Source organism: Berghia stephanieae, chromosome 9 (assembly GCF_034508935.2).
Source record: "Berghia stephanieae isolate SIO BIC M18660-M18661 chromosome 9, UCSD_Bste_1.3, whole genome shotgun sequence".
In the NCBI taxonomy this organism is placed as follows: Eukaryota; Metazoa; Mollusca; class Gastropoda; order Nudibranchia; family Aeolidiidae; genus Berghia; species Berghia stephanieae.
The window spans coordinates 21,986,230-22,007,304 of record NC_088368.1 but is presented as its reverse complement, the minus strand read 5'-3'; the positions used below and the strand labels follow the sequence as shown (position 1 = coordinate 22,007,304).

Genomic DNA, 21,075 nt, shown 5'->3' with positions numbered 1-21,075 from the left:
TTTTCATTTTCAATCTTATATTAGATTAGGCATAGAAATATTATTAACTTAGAACGCTAAGACTTCATTTTTTAAACCTTTTTTGTTTCTTTGTTAGTTTGTTGTGCTCAAATGACAAATTACCACGGGCTTGTGTACAACATAACGAATATTGTATTAACTTTCCCCAGAGCTCAAGTTGGGAAAAAATAAGTTTTTGATTTAAGTCACATGAGATATTTAAACTTATTTTTTGTAGTTTTTAAATTTAACGTTTGTATGAAAAACAAATTGAGAACAAAGCACTTGAAAAAAATTGTTCTTTTGGACAATGAAAAGAAGAAGAAAATAATGTTTAGATTTTAGTAATGTTTTGAAAATGATAGGATTTTTCAAAGTTGTGGCTTAAGCAAAGATTCTAATTATTTGCATGATGAATAGTGAATAGAATTTCAAAATTCAATAGGTCATTAATTTGCTTTTACTTGCTGAGGTAGATTAAAAAAAATAAAATTTTATGAGAAACCTGTCCATGTACTTTAAAATAAAATTTGGGGATGGCATTGCATCTAATAAGTGTGTTCAAGTGTAGTTTTAAAAAAAAAAATCATCATAATGCTGTATGTGTGTTAGAATTCTGTTGTTGTTTTTTCTGGTGATTTGGTTGATGTTTTTTGTGGGTTTTTCTCAATATCTCTCTGCTACCAAGCTTAATCATTTTCCAACTCACCTCATTCTGACATGAATGGAGATCTTGGCAAGAATTTCGATTCAACTCTCTCCATACCAACTACAGGAAAATTCATCACATTCTTTACGATATATGTATATACAATGAACTTTTTTTCCCTATTGAGGTTTGTTTTGTGCATCACAAAATTTGCTGAAAAAATTTTTGAGATTTTTATAAGAATTTAAATCTATTTTTGTAAAGCTCCCTTAGCTGTGCGAAATTATGTATAAAATGTACTCAGTCGAGTTTTAGTTTTAAATTTTAAAATATTTTTTGTTTTTTAGTTTTGGGTAGGTATGGAAATTCAGGAACAAATCATGAAATTGGTTGGTAAGGAGAGAGTTAATGATGAATTGGACGATCGATGTTGATAAATTTGGTCACGAATGATAAAATATAATTTATATAGTTATTGTTCCAAGGTATTTTTTTTTTAGAAGTGGATTAAAAGCATTTATTTATAAATAGATTTCAGTTTCAGTGTAGTCCACATCCTGTAACATCAACTTTCACTTCCACTTTTAACCATTTGTAATGAGAAGAAACGTATTTTCAGCTCCATCTCAACAAGGTTTTATTTATTCAGAAGTTTATCAAATGTTTTTATTGTCTTAAAAGATAAAAGGAATGGCTTCAAACAGGTTTTTTTTTTGGTCTTTTTTTTTGTTTATTGTGGTCTAGAAAGTTTATGATAAATTTTTGCGGCTTTTCAAGTTGTAATGAATAATATATTTGTATGCCCAATGAATATTCATCAGCATCTATCGTTCCTTTATTTTCCGTATTTATAACTCAAGAGTATCCTCTTTGTTTTGGATCATCCATCCACACTCAACCTTCACTTCTCGTCACTAGTCTTAATCGTATTCACTGACATTTCCAGGTAACTTCTATTGTTTTCTACAAAGGACACAGCATCAAATCAAAACGTCTGATTTTATTCTCGACAAATAATTTTTTTCCAGTCAGTAACAGCATTGATTTTGTTTCTTTTCCACAAAAATATGTCACTCGAAACTGATCACATTTTACGTTTCTACTTTCAATTCCTCATTCATTATTCAAATGACACGTTTCTCTCTGTATTTTGGTTTGAAATTTTTCTCATCAACTCTTAAAATCCATCATTACAAATGTCCAAATGGTAATATTTTACTTGTAAATCTATTATTTTATGAGCGTCCCATTTTCTACCTTTTTACCGGCATTTGAATGACCTAAATGTGTTGAAAGCGCTGTAAAACCCTTTAAAATATCAAATGCGATGTGAGCTGTTTAAAATATGAAATATAGAGAAGTCAAATGTGAGTTCATGCAATGTGAGTTCATGCATATTGGTAAATTGTATGGATCGTAAATTGTAGAAATATGGTGTTATCACATTTATCAATCTCTCTCTCTCTCTCTCTCTCTCTCTCTCTCTCTCTCTCTCTCTCTCTCTCTCTCTCTCTCTCTCTCCACTTTTTATTTAATCTCATGCCTTCCGCATCTACATTCCTTTTTAAAATTAGTATTGTCTTTCTTTTAGATTTTGTTTTACCTTTTCAGTACAAATTTTTTGCTAAGTGTAGAAATGGAAGGTTTTCTTTGCAAATTTAGTTTGTCTTAGCATCTTAGTATCAATGCAATGATATGCATTTGTAAATTTTGGTTTGTTTCGATCTTTTAGAACAATATTTTCCTTTGGCATCTGTAATCCATCGTGTCAATTTTGATATTATGTCGGAATGTATTAGATGAAAAAAAAACAAACCCTGTAATCCTTCAGGGTCATGAGGCCTTTGGAGCTGGAGTTTATCCTAGCTTTTATAACTGGAAATGGATGATAGCAATTGCTTGCTACTCTATGGATGGGACTCTAGTCTATTGCAAAGTATTATCTGCCAGGATCTGAGAGACCCAATGAGATTTAGAGAATCTAATTTAAAGTTGGAACGATGAGATGTAGGAATTTTATGTATTTTGATCTTTGATGATAGACGTCATTCACTCTCCAATCTCACTGAAGGCATTTACACTTTTCAGTACAAATATTTTGCTAACTCAAGAGTTTATGAGTTAAGCTTAAAGTTCCATTTTGAGCATCCAGGTCATCATGACATAATAACCGTTTGAGAAGATTGGTCACATTCCATCATTTTGATAAAGACTTCCTGATGGTTGGTTGTGGTTTTGTTTTCAGGTGTCCTTGATTCGTGGTTTTGGGCTTGTTGTTTTTTGTTGTTGTTGTTTTTTTCCTTTTTTTTTTTTAACATTTTATTTTTTGAAATGTTATGGTGATGCCATTGATGATATGAATGAAATGATGTGTTAAAATGTAAAATATATATGGATGCTTTATGACCTACAGTTAGAGGCTGAAGGGGTTTCACGAAGAGATTTTCATCAAAAAATAATTTTCGATTAGTTATAGTTTTTTATCCATTTGTAATGGAAATGACAAGTAAGAATGTTGGTACCCTTTCAGTGGAATGGATTTGGAAATTCAATCTGTTGTCTTTACTTATCCGCCCATTGCTGTGAAAATGGGATTTGTTTTATCGCTGTACTGTATGCCGTGTTGCTGGGTGGGGATCCTGACTTCCCATAGCGGGCAGGGAGGTACATACTGTGTCTTCTATCCCCTTATATCTGTTTTCCAACATGCTTTCTGTCTTTGTCTTGGAATGAGATTACTTGGTTTTGTCCTGGCCCTGACCGGAGTTCTAGCTGGGAGGGAAACAGTCAAATGCATAGTTATTGTTTTGGGAGATGATATTTTTTTCCTTGTAAATCATCTCTCTGTTATGTATTACAGAGTGGCCAACCTTCCCGATTATTTCGGGAAATTCCCTAAATGAATCCACCGTTCCCGATGTCCCGAAACTGCGTTTTTTTTCCCGAAAAAAACCCATCACTACATATGTCCACTAGATGGAAGTATGCCTTACCAGAACCTGGGACAGCTAGCCCTGAATGTTCTTTCAATTCCTCACAGTAATGCAGCATCAGAGAGGATATTTAGTTTGGTTAGGAAGAATAGAACTGAAAGCAGATCTCAGTTGAGCAATGCCACTCTAAACAGTCTTTTAGTTAATAAAGTTAGAGTCTCCTCATTAAGCATGCCACCTGTCCAATTGACTGACAAGTTCTTGCAAAAATGCAAGAGATCCACCATGGATAGCTTGCATTCAGAAGGCAAATAATCAGTAAACAAAGCCTGTTATCATGTACATAGTGTAAAAAGTATTGTAGTGATGCTGTGATCTCAATGTGTGTGTAGTTTTTTAGTTTTAAATTGTCAAGTCATATTTATTAATAGAATAGAGGCTGTGACTTCTGCACCAAATTCAATAGAGGGCATAATGCATAATGTTACCCCTTTTACTTCCAAGGTTTACAGGTATGTCAACTTAATGTCTGTTTTCATTGTCATTCTTTGTAAAGTATTAAATTAGTATTAGGCTGTGTATTACTTCACTCTTAACATTATTGTGCGGTAACCAAAAATTTTCCCTAATTCAGTTTCTGAAAAGTTGGCCACCCTGGTATTATTAAATTTGTTATTTTTAATGTATAATGAAATGTAAGCATTTGAGTGTATTCCTCTTTGTTGGATCTTGTGCTTGTGTCCGGATGAGACATAGGTGATCTCAAACTAAGTACATTGGTGGTATTGGAATCTTGGAATCTACATCTGATCCCTATTTGTTCCCATTCCCCTTTGTCTTACTTGCTCTTGGGTGCTTTAATTGTAATTCTAGAACTTTTTACTATCCCATTTTCTTCCTTTTTACTGGCGCTGATATAACCTAAATGTGTTGCAAGCGCCGTAAAACCCTTAAAAACAAAAAAAAAACAATATGCCGTGTTGCAATCTTTTAATTACTGTGGAATTCTTTAAATACAATTACTGTGGAATTCTTTAAAAACAACAACAGATGTTTTGATGCCTTTGTGGTTCAGGCTTTTAAAGAATTAAACACGGAGTTCCTTTTAACTTAAAAATAGAAAGGATATGTAAATTATCGTGAAGTTGTCGCAGTTGTTGATTTTTTTCATTTATTCTTTGAATTCATTTGTTTGGATATTGGGTTATTATTAGTGTGTTTGTGTCTGGACATTCTTAATATATATATATATATATATATATATATATATATAATATATGTGTGTGTGTGTGTGTGTTAGAGACAGAGAGAGTGAGTCTGTGTTGTATTTGTTTATGAGTGTATGAATATGTGAGAAGTATATTTGTAGGATGTAATACTCCGATAATATATTACATACGGAAATGATTAGTCAGAGTCTCTCTTTCTCTCTCTCTCTCTCTCTCTCTCTCTCTCTCTCTCTCTCTCTCTCTTTCTCTCTCTCTCTCTTTCTCTCTCTCTCTCTCTCTGTCTCTCTCTCTCTTTCTCTTTCTTTCTCTCTGTTTGTCTCTCCCTCTCTCTTTCTCTCTTTCTCTCTCTCTCTCTCTCTCTTTCTTTCTCTTTCTTTCTCTCTGTTTGTCTCTCTCTCCCTCTCTCCCCCCCCTCTCTCTCTCTTCCCACCCCTCTGTCTCTCTCTTCCTCTCCCTCTCTGTCTCTCTTCCTCTCCCTCTCTGTCTTTATCAATCTCTCTCTCTCTCTCTCTCTCTCACTCTCCCTCTACATATCATTCTCTATCACTCTTATCTCTCACTCCTCTCCGCCTCATCCTCTTCTCATCTCAGAAGTCCTACAATAAACAATGCCTGACATGAATGCGTATCTTCCAGTCAGCAATCTCACTATTGATTTTAATCAAATCATTCTTAATATTTTGTCAGAATTTTGCCTTCCTCTTGTTTTTTTTTGTTGTTGGTTTTTTTGGGGTTTTTTTTTTGTGTGTTATTATTTGTTTTTGTTTTTTAAAGCCCTCCAACGCCTCTAACATGATACTCTGTATTTAACTATCCCACTAAACATTTACACTTGGGTCGGTCTTCTCAACTTATCCTTAGTCAAAGTAACACAAAGCTGCTAGAAGCTGTGGACTGTAAATAAAAATTATTAAACAAACATGAATATAACAGCTTTAAAAAAATAACAAAATACCCAACACGGAACGTTTCTGGAGTAAAACTGAAGGATGTTATTAGCCCGAAACGTTCCGTGTTTGGTGTTTTATTCTTTTCTGGAACTGTTATGTATGTTTGTATGAGTTGCACTGTACATTAGTACGGCATCTACACTATAAGGTGCTATGCTAAATCAGCATAAAAGTGTCACGGTCACAGGGAATTCACATATCGGGACCAAGCAGGTCTGTTTCTGGCTAGAGTCACAATTTCGTCAATGGGCAGAGAATCCAGCCCATGTAGTAGAGTGCCTGCTGGTCTAGTTGTCGAGCTCTTCAAGTAGGAACTGTTCTATTCATTTTTGTTTATTGCTTCTTTAACTTATTCCTTGTGGGCTTGATTGAGTGGACACCTCTATCTGTCTCTCTCGTCTCGTATCACACTTTTACATTCAATGTTTACGTTTGCGGGTGGTTGGATGGGAGCATCACCCTTGAATCATATACTTATGATGTTCGCATGGGTGTACGATTCGATAGTGATGTCGTTTCTTCTTCTCTTTACTAGCCTATCCTGCTTCTTTGGTTTGTGATTGTATTTTTGACAGGGATATTTTTTTTTCTGTAAATCTTCTGCCTGTTTGTTCTTGGTTATTTATAATTTAGCTTATGATATCTTTAGGTTATGATTTTGATTTACATTTGTACTATTTTTGTTAGATTGCTTGTTTTTTTGTTTCAGCGGTCTCTCATATAACCTCAATTGTGTTGGAAGAGACCTAAAGCAACAAACAAACAAACAAACAAAAAATGTTTACGTTTGGGGAATGTCCTGGTTAAGTTACACCTTCAAATTGTGACTTCCTGTTCCGTTTCAATTTCCAACAAGCCATCTGATGGATTTTGTTCCATAAGATGGATTCAAATTTTTGTTCTTGATACATGTGTTTGGATTTTTTAATAGATTTTATGGTCATATTGTTAAATGTTTTATAGAAAAGGTTTGTGTTATGGTCTTTTTTTTTTTTTTAATGTTTTATTAAAATCAAAATCAGAATGTAATGTTATGAGAGCCTTTTAAAATTGTAATGAGATGAACTCGAGTTTGTTAAATCCTTTAAATTGTTGAAGTCCATCAGTCATAGATTCATTAATAGTATATTGATGGCATTTGTGATGTGAGAGCTGAAAAAGATAATTGACAATCGGGTAAAAGATGGTCAATTCATTTTTGAATTCATATCCAAATTTAATGCAATTTGTTTTGTAATTCACTCACTTAAATGTTTTCTTTTATTCGAACATTAAAAAAAAAAAGACCTTTAAAAGACCTTTTTTTAAAAAAAATGCGAGTGGTATATGGAAATGGTGTACAAATGAATTGTCAAATAATGATGACCAAGCATTGCTAGTCAAATTGTCAACAACAAGAGATGAAGTGAATAGGAAAGTGCCAGAAGACAATAGAGAATAAAAAATTTTCGCGGCGGTGATGGGGTTTGAACCCGCGACCTTATCGGTAGCGTGACTCTACCGTATGAGCTATCACCGCTGCAAAACAATTTTTATTCTCTATTGTCTTCTGGCACTTTTCTGCTCACTTCATCTCTTGTTGTTGCCAACATAAGTGATTGCTCCACTCACTTTTCTGAATTAAAAATAGTCAAATTGTCGTTGATTTCAGGGATTAACGTAAGTGACACGTTTCAAATACCGTCAGATCAGGAAACTTATTGTGGGCACAGTCAAGAAGGATTTCGAATACCAATACTGTTATTTGTGCTAAAAATTACAATTTCCTAGTTATTTCTAGTTGTTTTATAAAGTACATACCAAAACAAAACAAAAAAAAAGCATAATATATATTTTATATATCATTAAAGGGATCAAATGTGTTAACGCCACTATCACATTTTCTCATTCGTCTGTAGTGTTTCATTCATCCTGTTTTGTTGATAAAGGGGAAACCCGAAACATCGGCATTATCTGTTTTCATGTATTAAATTATAGCTTACATTCAATTTCACATTGTTTTTATTTCTGCCAGCTTTGAGCAGCAACATTTATTGTGCAGTAGTATGTGAAATCAACGACAGTCAAATCATCCTTATTATTATAGTAATCTTTATGATAATTTGTTATCTCAAATATTCTCCTTTCTCTATTTATTACTTTAGTTTAAAAAAAAAGAAAAAAGGAATCACTTCCATGTTGTATGTTTGATAACATTCGATGTGAATTGAATCATAACATGTACTATATATAGCATACATAACTCTTTCTGTAAGTCGTGCCATGGAAATATCACATGATAATTATGTTGGAATATACGATTCTTTCATCTCTTTGTATTTATTAAAGTTAAAGGGTTATTTTTATCGGGCCCAATAACACAACGAGCTTGCGACTATGTGTTATTGCACGATAAAAATATAATGAGTTCAATAAATACAAAGAAATGAAAGAATACATTTATTCCACCTCTCTACAAGTAAGATTATTAGATATTTTGTAACCAAATGGTATGTAATTAGTACTTCTATTCACCATAATTTGTATCTTTCTCCTTCTGCTTGAATGACAATTTGACCCAAAACTAAAAACGTTGGATTTGTATTCATGCGCACGAAAAGATTATTATAATTGTCAATCAGCTGTCTTATACGCCTTTTTTCACACCAATAAAATGTGTGAAAATATTCTGCAATCGTTGAATAAATTTTCTTTTCAACGCATTCAAAGCATTATTCAACGATTATATATTAACTAAGAAATGATGGGGTTTTCCAATGAGAGGGCTTGAATAATATGGGTTTATCCATTGTGACATCCTCAAAGCATTTTTAAATTCTTCATCAGTCTGACAGTTTTGTTTGTTGTTTTTTTTTCTTCTTGGGGGTGGTGGTGGGGGGGGGGGAGTATTTAAAAAGTTGTGCACACTTTACAGTGAGTGTAGCTGTGATGCAGCCTCAGACTTATGGTACAGTCTTAATTCAATCCGCAAATGCAAGCTGGCGATTTGGCAGGCACCTAGATAGTATATTCCCCTAAGAAAGACATTTTGCACTTTGTTTCCTCTATGCACCCGCGGCAGTGATTGAAGAATTGGGTCTTGTCAGATCAGCGTCCTACCCAAAGGGTAACAAGAAAATTGTTACTGTCTGTTTAAGCATTGCATTATAGAAACGTGAATTAACTCTGGCTACATAGTCTGTGTAGATTTGAAAAACTATAAAATAACTCGACTTTACTTTTTAAAACACTATAAGCACGTTTAGTGGATATTGTGCTATATATAAATTCAATCTCAAGTTGTAACACCTGTCGCAGGGGATTCACTCATATACCTGGGCAGGGTTCCTGACCTCCCATAGTGGGCAGGGGGTACATACTGTTTCTTCTATCCCCTTATATCAGTTTTCCAACATGCTTTCTGTCTTTGTCTTGGAATGAGATTACTTGGTTTTGTCCTGGTCCTGGCCAGATGCCCTGGCTGAGAGGGAAACAGTTGAATGTATAGTTAGTTTTGGGAGATGATTTTTTATCATTGTAAATAATCTCTCTGTTATGCACTGTATTATGCTTTCTTTATATTATATATGATTTGTAAAACATTTGAGTGTGTTCCTCTTAGCGGGGACCTGTGCTTGTGTCTGGATGAGACTTTTAGTGATCTCAAACTAAGTACTTTGATAGATTGCTTTTGGAATCTACACCTGTTTCTTATTTGAACCAATTCCCCTTTGTCTTCCCTTTTCTTGGATGCTTTATTGTAATTCTAGAACTTTTTACTATCCCATTTTCTTCCTTTTTACTGGCGCTGATATGACCTTAATATGTTGCAAGCGCCGTAAAACCCTTAAAAACAAACAAACAAACACTCATATACTACTCTACTGATCATACGATAATCTTGTGATACGACTCATGGCATGTCTTGGGAAGTGTCTATCTAATGTGTTGATATGAAATCATTTATTTGGAGATTGATTGAATTTACTTATATAATACATTATTTCATCCCCCCCAAACCATACATAACTGATAATCTGCCCATCCTCTCTCTCCACACCCCCCTCCCCCCCCCCCCCCCCCCCCATCCCCCCCATTCCCTCACTGTTGTGTACCATACATATATATAGGCGGCCAAAGCTCATGCCTACCTCAATGAGGCCTTTGACTCTCATGTCTTTGATGTTGTCTCAGGCTCCTTTAGAGTGAGTTATAACATCACCACCACCAACAACAACCCCCCCCCCCTCCCCCTTCTCCCATTATTATTATTATACTACCCCTCTCCTTTTTTAACCAAGGGCAAGGGTTCCAACGCACACTGTCGAAACTCCCATCCCCCCCCCCCCCAACCTCCCTTCACCCACCCCATTCAGAGTTATTACATCACCACCACCACCACCACCAGTGTAGAATGGGGTTTGGAATGAGAATTTTAACCTTTTCATAGCCTTTTTATTTGATATATAATAACTCCACGGATGAGGTGACAACATTTGGGCACGGGCAATGTAGAAGCCCCTCACCTTTTCATTTGGATTTTAATTTTGTTTGGGTTTTTTTTTTTAATAATATATGATTGCATTTTAAAAATTTAGTTTCAGTTTTAACAAATATTACAAACCATTGCCAATTTTTAAAATGTATTTTTGATCTTGTTTGATAAAAGTAACGGCTTTTATAGTTTAAAAATTTTGCTTAAAAATTTAACTTGGCATTAACCTGGGCAGAGAAAAAAAAGTTATAATATTTTATTTTTTATTTTGAATGAGATATTATTCTCAAGCAGTTCGCATTTTTTAAAAAATCGATGAAATGTTATTTATACTAAAAAAAAGGAGCTTTGTCGCTAATTTAAGTCTCCAAACACCGTTCTGCAGGAGTTCAGTTTTTGGATAAAGAGAATGCAAATAGTACGATTTTTGGACAAAGAAAATGCCAATGCAAATTGACAAGAATGCACAAGACAATTTTGACAAGTATGTACAGTACATTTGGACAGAAAATGCCACAAGTACAAATTTTAGACAAACATAATGTCACTAGTACAATTTTTGGACAAAGAAAATGTCACAAGTACAAAGTTTGGACAAAGAAAATGTCACAAGTACACATTTTGGACAAAGAAAATACCGCTAGTACAATTTTGGGACAAGGAAAATGTTCATTTACACCTCCAGATTTAACATCCAATTCGGATGAGATAAGGAAGGTTTAAACATTGAGGTTTATCACCAGTTCAAACCCTCTGGTCTAATTTAGGACAAAATCGATTGCCCTAACCTTTATTCTATTGGTTCCTGGCTAAGATGTTTGAGCTGTTTCATCTTTGAAATAATAATTTAAAAAAAAAAAAAAAAAAAAAAAAATTTTTTTGAATAATGGAGTTGGTCAACCTTTGATCAGTCCTCATCAAAGCATTCTCTCTCTATGTAAACCAAAGCTGAGATTCTGAACCAGTGTGTGATCTATATTTATTCCTGCCCGCTGTAAGCTTTATTATTCAAGATATAATTTTTACAGAGATAAGGGGACAAAGCTTTACCCTGAAATAGTCTTGTTTTAAGTTTGCATTCAAAGCTTTATTTACCCTTGTATTATTATGGTTATCATTGGTTTGCATTTTCATGATTTTTTGACCCAATGGAATAGGAATGAACCATTAACGTATTCAGTGCACTTTAAAAAAAAATACATGATATTTATATAACACAGACCTGCTTACTGCCTTGGAAAATACGTAGATCTATCAATTATTGGATCAAATGACAAAACTCCAAGTGCATTTTTTTCCATTATAATTTGTTTCAGAGAAAATTTTGGTGCCTTAGCACGTATAGGAGATTGAAGGAATACTTGATATTCCTGAAGGCAAATTTAGGGGGCAGACACTGGTGTAAGATAAACAAACTGAAAAGGTGTGTGTGTATGAAAACAACAATTGACCAGCATCGACTGGGGATCGAACCTCAGACCTCCTGATTACCCAGTAATGAGGTTTAAAAAAATAAATAAATCCCTTTATTCATCCCATAGGGGGAATTTGTCTCTAGGGTCTATTCCAAGGGAAGACTGGAATAACCCAGGCCCCAGCCGCAGTGCAGCGCCGCAAATTGAGCTAGGGCGAGGTGACTTGCTCAAGGCCACACAGCGCAGAGGCGGGTGATCTAACTCGGTACCTTTCGGCTGAGGTTTGATCCCTAGTTTAGGCGAGCTGATTTGTTTGGAGATCATTTTTTAAATTGTATTTTTCTGTCTGTTTTATCTATTACTTTTTTTTTTGTCATCCACACACCTGGTCAGAGTTTTACACGTCATTGATAAAGTCAGTTATTTCGACTAATATTGTTTTTCTATGAGTGCAACGATTTATTTATTTTTTATTTGGCATAGGCAGGTCTGGATAAAGTAGCATTAATCCAATATCTAATCAAATGTTAATGGCTTTTTACAGCTTTTGTGTATACAGGAACTTGGAACTAACCCCTTGTATGGCTGCAGGTGTTCATCTTAGACTCCAATATTCACTACACAAGGCCTTGCCAATATCATACAGTGATAAACTAACATCTTTTATTATTATTATAATTATTATTTCTTCTCTCTTCTCCTCTTCACCCTCCCCCTCGTTCTTCATCTCCTATTATTCTTCTCCTCTCTTCCTCATCCTTTTCCTCCTCCTCCTCTTCTTCTTCTTCTTCTTCTTCTTCTTCTTCTTCTTCTTCTTCTTCTTCTTCTTCTTCTTCTTCTTCTTCTTCTTCTTCTTCTTCTTCTTCTTCTTCTTCTTCTTCTTCTCTTTTGAAATGTTTACAACTTAAGATCAATTATTTTAGATTTCGATCTACAGATGGATCAGACACAAAGACGTTAGTCACCTGTGAGGCTGTGATAAAATGCCATCTTCGTAACATTTCGAAGCAAAAAGATCACACCCACCCCCCACCCCCCCAAAAAAAAATTAACCAAATAAAACAAGAAAATCAAAATTGAATATTTCAAAGAATTATGGAATCAATAACGACAACCAAAAAGGGAAAAAAAAAAAGAGAAAAAGAAAGAAAAAGAGGACTGGCTTTTCAAAGTAAGGAATATGTCTTGTCTTGACAAAGTGAATTCACTCATTCACTTTTATGAAATGTTATTCCAGTCTATCTTTTGGTGCCATGCTTGCAGTTCAGTTTTTAGGTTATATTCCATTATTTAACCCAGAGAAACTTATTAAAATTAAAACTAATTTCAACCTAATCTTTTAGAATTTACTTAATATTGATATCTTTTTGTCTCAAAATATCATGAGATTGGCCTTTTTTCACAGCTTTTTATTCTCACAGTTCGAAGTATCCCAGAATCCATTATTTTGCTATAAATTTTCTGATTCCCTTAAGATGCCATTTCACCTTCCTGCTGATACCACGGTTTACAATTCCTACCTATGATCTATTTTAACGTAACAAAAGTCAAATTTTTTAACAATTCATAAATTACGGTAGCCCCAACTGTGGAACATACTTGCCCGTAATTAATTTTTTTAGATATTTGGAAATTTTGCTAATTTAAGCAATGATAGAGAATTTGTGTAGAATCCAGTATGTGTACAATAAATAAAGAATAATCGTGAAACAAATGATAATAATAATAATGGTGAAATCTTATACAGCGCTATAACTCCAAAACATCAGGCGCTTGATAAAGCTTATATATTATCTTATTTTTTGAAAATAGCATATTTGGATAGAGGCTAGTTTTTCACATCTCATTGTAATTTTGTGATCCCATACACGGGCCTGATCACCGGCATCATAATAAAACTGAGAAAATCAAACATAAATTTGCACGGAATCAATGCTGCATGTGGGGATCCCAATAGCCCAGTTGGTAGAGCACTTGCTTCAAATGCAAAGGAACCAAGATCAGTCCTGAGTGCAGTTGAGATTTTTTCTAATCCCTTTGTCTACCCAACAGTAAATGGGTAGCTGGATCTGTTGTATCTGGCTGAAAGTACTTTACAAGCGCACAATAATATATTATATAATTAATATATTTAAATAAAATACATAATATTATATAGATTTATTAATCGTTACCAAATAAATGTATGGATTGTTTATTGAGATAAATATTAAGACTATATATATATATATATATATATATATATATATATATATATATATGTAGAGAGGAGAGAGAGAGAGAGAGAGAGAGAGAGAGAGAGAGAGAGAGAGAGAGAGGGAGGAAGAGAGATACTTACCTACTCTTATTGAGTTAAAAGATTTGTTTATTGTTGTTGTAGTTTTGTTTGTTTTGTTTTTTTAACAATATATGTTGGTGATTGATATTTTAAAATCTAACTGAATGTGCTTAAATCCATACTTTGATTCTACCATTGTGATTCCCACTAGATACTTTCCACCCCTTCCCCTCCCCTCCCCCCAGCCCCACCGCACAAACTTTCTGTCTGACTTATCCACCAAATCCATTCTCGTCATTTCCACATTTCCGTCCATTTAATAACAGTTCTCAAACATGCACATTCTCTCTCTCTCTCTCTCTCTCTCTCTCTCTCTCTCTCTCTCTCTCTCTCTCTCTCTCTTGCTCTCTCTCTCTCTCTTTGTCTCTCTCTCTCTCTATCTCTCTCCCTCTATCTCTCTCTCTTTCTCTCTCTCTCTCTCTCTCTCTCTCTCTCTCTATCTATCTATCTATCTATCTATCTATCTCTCTCTCTCTATCACACACACTTGCACACTCCTTCATTTTTTTATCCATCCATTCACTCAGCCATCTTTCTATCTATCCATTCTTGATTCTAATCACATTTAAAAGATTCTATTTGAGATCATTTACTAGAATTATACTTACGTTGTTTTCTTACTGTGGGATTTTGAGGTTGGGGGGGAGGGGGTATTTTTTTATTGTTTTTATCAAAGAATAAGTACGATGTTTCAAACAAAATGAAAAAGAAATTTTAAAATCTCAAAAAGTATGGGCGTCCGACCGTACCAAGTATACTTAATAATAAACGTCATAGAGTCTGTAGCATTGTGGTGATTGTCATCTGATGTTGGTTGTGGCTTTGTTTTTGTTTTTTGTTTTTTGTTTTTTGTTTTGTTTTGTTTTTTGTTTCAGGTGTGTTTGTTTATAATTGAATGTGTTGTCATTCTTGTGAAAACTCGTTTTATAAATAAGAAAATAAGACTTAAGACATTCAAGTTTTCTTCTTTTTAGTTTAAGATATAAATATATATATATATATATATATATATATATATATATATATATATATATATATATATATATATATATATATATATATATATATATAATGAAACCCCGAGAATTCTCAATTTTACAACACCAACACAGTTTCTACAATTAATACAGTTTATTCTTGTGGATGCTTGTGTATGCTTTATATTTATTTATTTATTATCTGGGAATTTTTTATTTTTTTTGCGGTGTTTGTCAATAGCCATCACATTTTGATAAGAATATTACATGTGTTTTTATTGGTGTGGAAATTGTTACAGTTATTTATTTATTTACTTATTTATGATTAATGTACCTGATTTTGTTATTTAATTTTTTTTTTAAAGAGATTTTTGGGAAGATTTAAAAGTGACAGTATTTCATGCATTTAACGGTTGGATTTGTTATAAATTGTGTTATTATTACCACATGCATCGTCCTCAGCTTATTACGAATATTCTTTCCATGCATGAGACTATTTACTGTATACGTTATGTTTTATACTATGTATTATGAATATATTTGAATATTATTTATTAATATATTGCTATTTTGATTTCACCATTGTATTGTTTTTTGATCATAAGATAGATATAGCCTTGTCCTATGTACAATATATTATGTATGCTATTGTATTGAACTAATAAGTCTGTGATCTTTCTTTTTTTAAAGACGACGAATACAGAGGTTTTATCAATTTTAGTTATTGAGCTATGACTTGAACAATACAATTTTACTATATTCCCCTCCTACCCTGTTATTTTCTCTCTCTCTCTCTCTCTCTCTCTCTCTCTCTCTCTCTCTCTCTCTCTCTCTTCTCTCTTCTCTCTCTCTTCTCTCTCTCTCTCTCTCTCTCTCTCTCTCTCTCTCTCTCTCTCTCTCTCTCTCTCATATATATCTCTTTTCCTCTATCATTTTGATCTTTCCCACACCCATAATTCTATTTCTTTGTTTCTCCTTCAAACTCTTGTATAGCAGATTTTGAAATCTCTATCTCTGTCCCTTTCTCACACTCATTTCAATCTACTTACTTTTCATTGAGTGAGGTTTTCATTTTATAGACTTACCCATTCTGTACAAGATTTTGTTTTTTTCTTTATAATTTTCTTTTCTTTATTTCTTTATTTCTTTATTTATTTTTTGGATCAGATTAGTAATGGTTTGGTTTTTTAAAATAAAGATGTTCCCTTATTTTTATTATTTTATTATTTGGGTGACTTTACTAATATTAACATAAAGGATGATGAATTTAGTCGTAGCCATTTTGTGATAATTTTACAGCTATGTAAATTATCATAGAATATAATGCCGTATGAAGCAAAATCAAAGAAAAATAAATTAATTTTTAACAGATAAATAAATGAATAAATAAATAAACTTATCTCACGTGAGAAATAAAATCATACACCATTTAAATTTTTTTGTTACCAATGTCGGTTTCCACTGATTTACTTTCAAAGAGATAAATTAACACGATCGACAGGATGAAAACCTTGATTATCTTTTATATTTTTTTTAATATTTGAGAATTTGTCATATCAGGAATGATATCTCAAGCTATTTTGTATTCATGTTGCAAAATTCCAATCTCTTGGGTCAAAATCGACCATTAAATTAGTAATGGTAGAAATAACACCAATCTGTGTTTTTATGTAGTGTGTAAGTCCCAACACAGGGATTTATGATATTGTTTATCCATAAAAGACAAGAAGAGTATTGTTTCCATCAGTAGCCAATCGTGATGTGTTGACATTATTGTTGATTAGGTTGTAACAAAATGGCGTTGCTTTTTAATTTTTACTCATCGGGTCACTTCCTTTTCATTTCATTTTGTATGTAGAAGCTTTAGTTATCTTATTTTTTTATTTAGTTTTCCTTTTTTATTTTTATTTAATTTATTATAAAAAATTTTTAAATAGAATTTAACAATACTATTATTTAACAGGATGAAAGAATTTTCCTGAATTGGGGAATGTTATATAAACACGACTATCGTCGTCACAGACTATCGCTACAGGCTCAAATTTTAAAAGATTTTGTGTAATGCAGAAAATTCTAATGCAGACGTTTAGAAATGAAAATAGATGCCATAAGGATTTTTGTTTTGTTTTGGTCCCTGCAGCACATTTTGCTTAGAATAATGTAAATAGAGTTTTTAAAGAAAGACAGTTTTGTTCATGGTCTGCTTTAGTCATTACAGCTCCAGATTTGTCATAAATTTTGAAAGTTTCTTTGGTGAGAATAAAATTAGAGACAATACTCTTCAACAGTCGTAACGTCACTTCCTTCCTAATGACGCATGGTAACTTAGTAACTGGCTCTAAACTATCGGAACAATGGCGGAAGCCCTTATGAAATATTTCTCCGATGAGCATAAAATCGTATCCAGAGGAAAAAAAAACACAAATTTGATCATGTTTTGACTTTTACACATTCTGATCACAAGGCATATGAAAATTTCTAGCCAGCATGAAAAATAAGAAGTACAGATTTTCTTTGTTTAGAACCAAGATGGCCGCCGTTGCCGGGTGGCGTGACATCAGACTATTGAATTGTATTGATAGACAATGATATTGATGCTTGTAGAATGATAGTCTGTGTGTGTGTATGTGTATGTGTGTGTGTGTTTGTGTGTGATCTCATTGGGAGGGTTGTTTTATTTTTATTTCATGAAAATCCTTTTTATTTGGTCAACAAGTCTATGACCCAATCAGTCTGCACCAATCGATATTTAAAAATAAATAAATTAATAAATAAAAAAATTGAGCTTTATATAGCGAAATATCCACTAAATGTGCTCAAAGCGCTTTACAAGGGGTCCCTGAACAACAGCAACATTTAACATGAAGGACGGGACATGACGCCTGTTAGGCGATATTACAATCTTTCGGACAAAGATAACGCTGTTAACGGCCAGGTACTCATTTTACACCTGAGTACGGTGAGAGAATGTGAGTAAAGAGCCTTTTCCAAGGACTCAACTATGATGCGCCGAGCGCGAGGCTCGAACCCAGGACCTTCCGATCCGAAAGCGAGTGTCACACCACTAGACCACATAGCCGCACATGTATATTAGATAAAGGCTAACGCAAGAGTGAAAATGGAAAGACTTCGTATGGGAACAAAACAGACAATGGACGTTTCGGGTACAAACCCTTCGTCAGCACAATACACAAATAAACGTGGAAAACAAATAAAATATAATATATATCATATTTTATTTGTTTTCCACGTTTATTTGTGTATTGTTGTGCTGACGAAGGGTTTGTACCTGAAACGTCCATTGTCTGCTTTATTCCCATACGAAGCCTCTCCATTTTCACTCTTTCGTTAGTATTTTACGACCACCGGCTTCAGGCAGCCCTTACCGTTTTCTAGATAAAGGCTATAGTCATAGGGAGAGTAAAGGGATTTTAAGTCGTGTAGTGTCTCTGTGAAATATTTCTAACGTTGATGATGAATTAGAAAAGAATAATTATAACGATGATGAGGTATATTATGACTCTCAGATTTCAAATTTTTAAAAGAAAGTCTTGGGTCATAATAACACAACATTAGCAATGGATAGGTGACGTAATGGTGAGACGAAAATAATAAATGTATTCAAAAAATGATTGTTGTAAATTTGTCTCTCTTTATTTGAGTTTTGTGCTAGGATTGTCCAGTCTGGTTTTAGGGTTAAGTTTGGCTTGCGATATAAAATTTGGGTGACTTTAAGCAATATTGACTTTATCCATTTTCAATGGAAGACATGTATATTATTAAACAGAATATTATTGACCAACAAGAAGTGTTTTTTTAAGCAGAAGTTGACTTTGTGCAGATTCCACTATATATGAATATAAAACTTTCATGTCAGAACTCCTAACCTTTTCTCTAAATTGTCCATAAGATTTTTGAAAAATATTTATAGAGGAGCTGAGGCATAAAATTGTCTCCCTTCAACCCCCCCCCCCCCCAATCCCACCCCCCTCACCCTAGTCTCGCAGACCTGCCACTATTACAGATTTCTATTTTTGAGACAATTTATGATATTTTCCCCCTCCAGATTTGTTTTTTTTTAACCCAAGTTTTTGAGTAAAAATGATGAAGTTATTGTCAATTTTTTTAAAAAGAAAAAAGAAATGGACATGTGATTTATAAGATCTACAATGCATCGATTCTAAATCATTCTAAAGTGACAATCCAAAGAAACAAAGGCTAGAAACCATTGGGGTTCATACAGATTATCGTATTGAAATTCGAATTCTTTTTATACAAATATAAATGTATTTTGATACTCATGGCAGGTCTGCTCTTGAGTCTCCATCTCCATATTTACAAAAAAATTATTGAAGGGAAAACATTTTTCTACTCTTACAACCAAACATTCATTTAAATTTGCAAAAAGAAGTCGGGTAAAATTTCAACAACAACAAAAAAAGAAAAGAAAAGTTGTTTTTTTTTTTACCCGACTTCTGTTTGCAAATTAAAATGTTTATCTAATGTAAACGTTTTTGCAAATAGAACTAAATTTAAATTCTAACAAAATAGTATAACAAGAGAGAAGAGGTAGGGGGAAAGGGATTGACAGACAGATAAACAAGACAAACAAGCACAGACATACAAATTCTTTGCTCGTTAAACCTATCAGCCTTGATTTAAATCTTGTTGACTCGTCTATTTCTACTTTTGTCTCAGGGTGGCAGGAAGAAGGCCCAGCAACCTTACCAGCCCTTCAATAGAAAGGTGAGGTCATCGGAGCACACCTACCAGATGTCCAGATGGGTCCCTTTCATCCGAGATATCCTAGAGGTAGGTCATCGTCATCATTGAGCAGTCCTAACCACTTATCAGGGGTTCCATTAGCTCAGATGGTAGAGAAAAAATTTTTTTTTTTTAATTGAGCTTTATATAGCGCAATATCTACTAAATGTGCTCAAAGCGCTTTACATGGGGTCCCTGGTCAACAGTAACATTTAACATGTAGGACGGGACATGACGCCTGTTAGGCGATATTACAATTTTTCGGACAAAGACAAAGCTGTTACCGGCCAGGTACTCATTTTACACCTGAGTACGGTGAGAGAATGTGAGTAAAGAGCCTTTTCCAAGGACTCAACTACGCACCGAGCACGAGGCTCGAACCCAGGACCTTCCGATCCGAAAGCGAGTGTCATACCACTAGACCACATAGCGGCACAAGAGCAATCGCTTCACACACAAATGGACCGAGACCGATCCTAGGTGAAGTCGAGATTATTTCTGACAAACCCCTTCCTGTCCACCCAGCCCCAGCAGTAAAATCGGGTAGCTGGGTCTGTTAGATCTGGCAGAAAATTACAATAGACTAGTGTCCTATCCAAAGGGTAGCAAGCAATTGCTATTGTCCGTTATAGGCTATCTAAACTGGGATAAACTCATGGCTATGAAGGACTACTAACCCTCTTATAGATATTTATACTACAATGGAATGGAAACTTCTATTACATTTACAAAGACAGATGAAGTGGACGTTATGGGTGTCGTCATTCATCATGGTTGATTTTTGTCCCCATAAAGGCACAAACTGATTCGTCATTATAACGTGCATCAATAAATGTGAGAAGAAAAAATCTGAATTTTATGATTGGAGTAGAATTTTTAAAGTAAAAGGTTTTTTTAAAAATTACTTTTAAGAATTAAATAATAGAAAAGTCTGTAGTAGCTTATATATATTAGTTTGTTTTTTTATTTCGCTGATGTAATTTTACCCCCCACCCCCCTTCTCCCTAACTCAACCAACTCCAACCTCTCCACTTTTCCATAGGATGCCATAGAAGACAAGTTGGATGCCAGACACTTCCCCTTCCTGTCAGGAGGTGCCGCAGCCAGACCACATATCACAGGACCCAAGAGGTGAGAATAAGACTTTTTAGATCGTTTAGTCAATGGGATTTTATGGAATATGATGCAAGATGTAAGGTAAAATGATCTAAGATGTAAGGTAAAATGACCTAAGATGTAAGGTAAAATGACCTAAGATGTAAGGTAAAATGACGTAAGACGTAAGGTAAAATGATGTAAGATGTAAGGTAAAATTACGTAAGATGTAAGGTAAAATGACATAAGAT

The 21,075-nt window shown here is 33.9% G+C and overlaps 1 protein-coding gene across 2 annotated transcripts in view; it reads left to right on the top strand.

Annotated features, from left to right (window-relative positions):
* The window catches only part of LOC144979859 (syntaxin-binding protein 1-like), a 56,078-nt gene that overhangs the window by 28,019 nt on the left and 6,984 nt on the right, over positions 1-21,075 (top strand). For both annotated transcript variants that reach the window (XM_078927079.1, XM_078927078.1), the window contains 2 exons: positions 19,664-19,777; positions 20,772-20,860. In XM_078927079.1, coding sequence (XP_078783205.1) covers positions 19,664-19,777; positions 20,772-20,860 — 203 coding nt within the window. The remainder of the gene's footprint in view (positions 1-19,663; positions 19,778-20,771; positions 20,861-21,075) is intronic.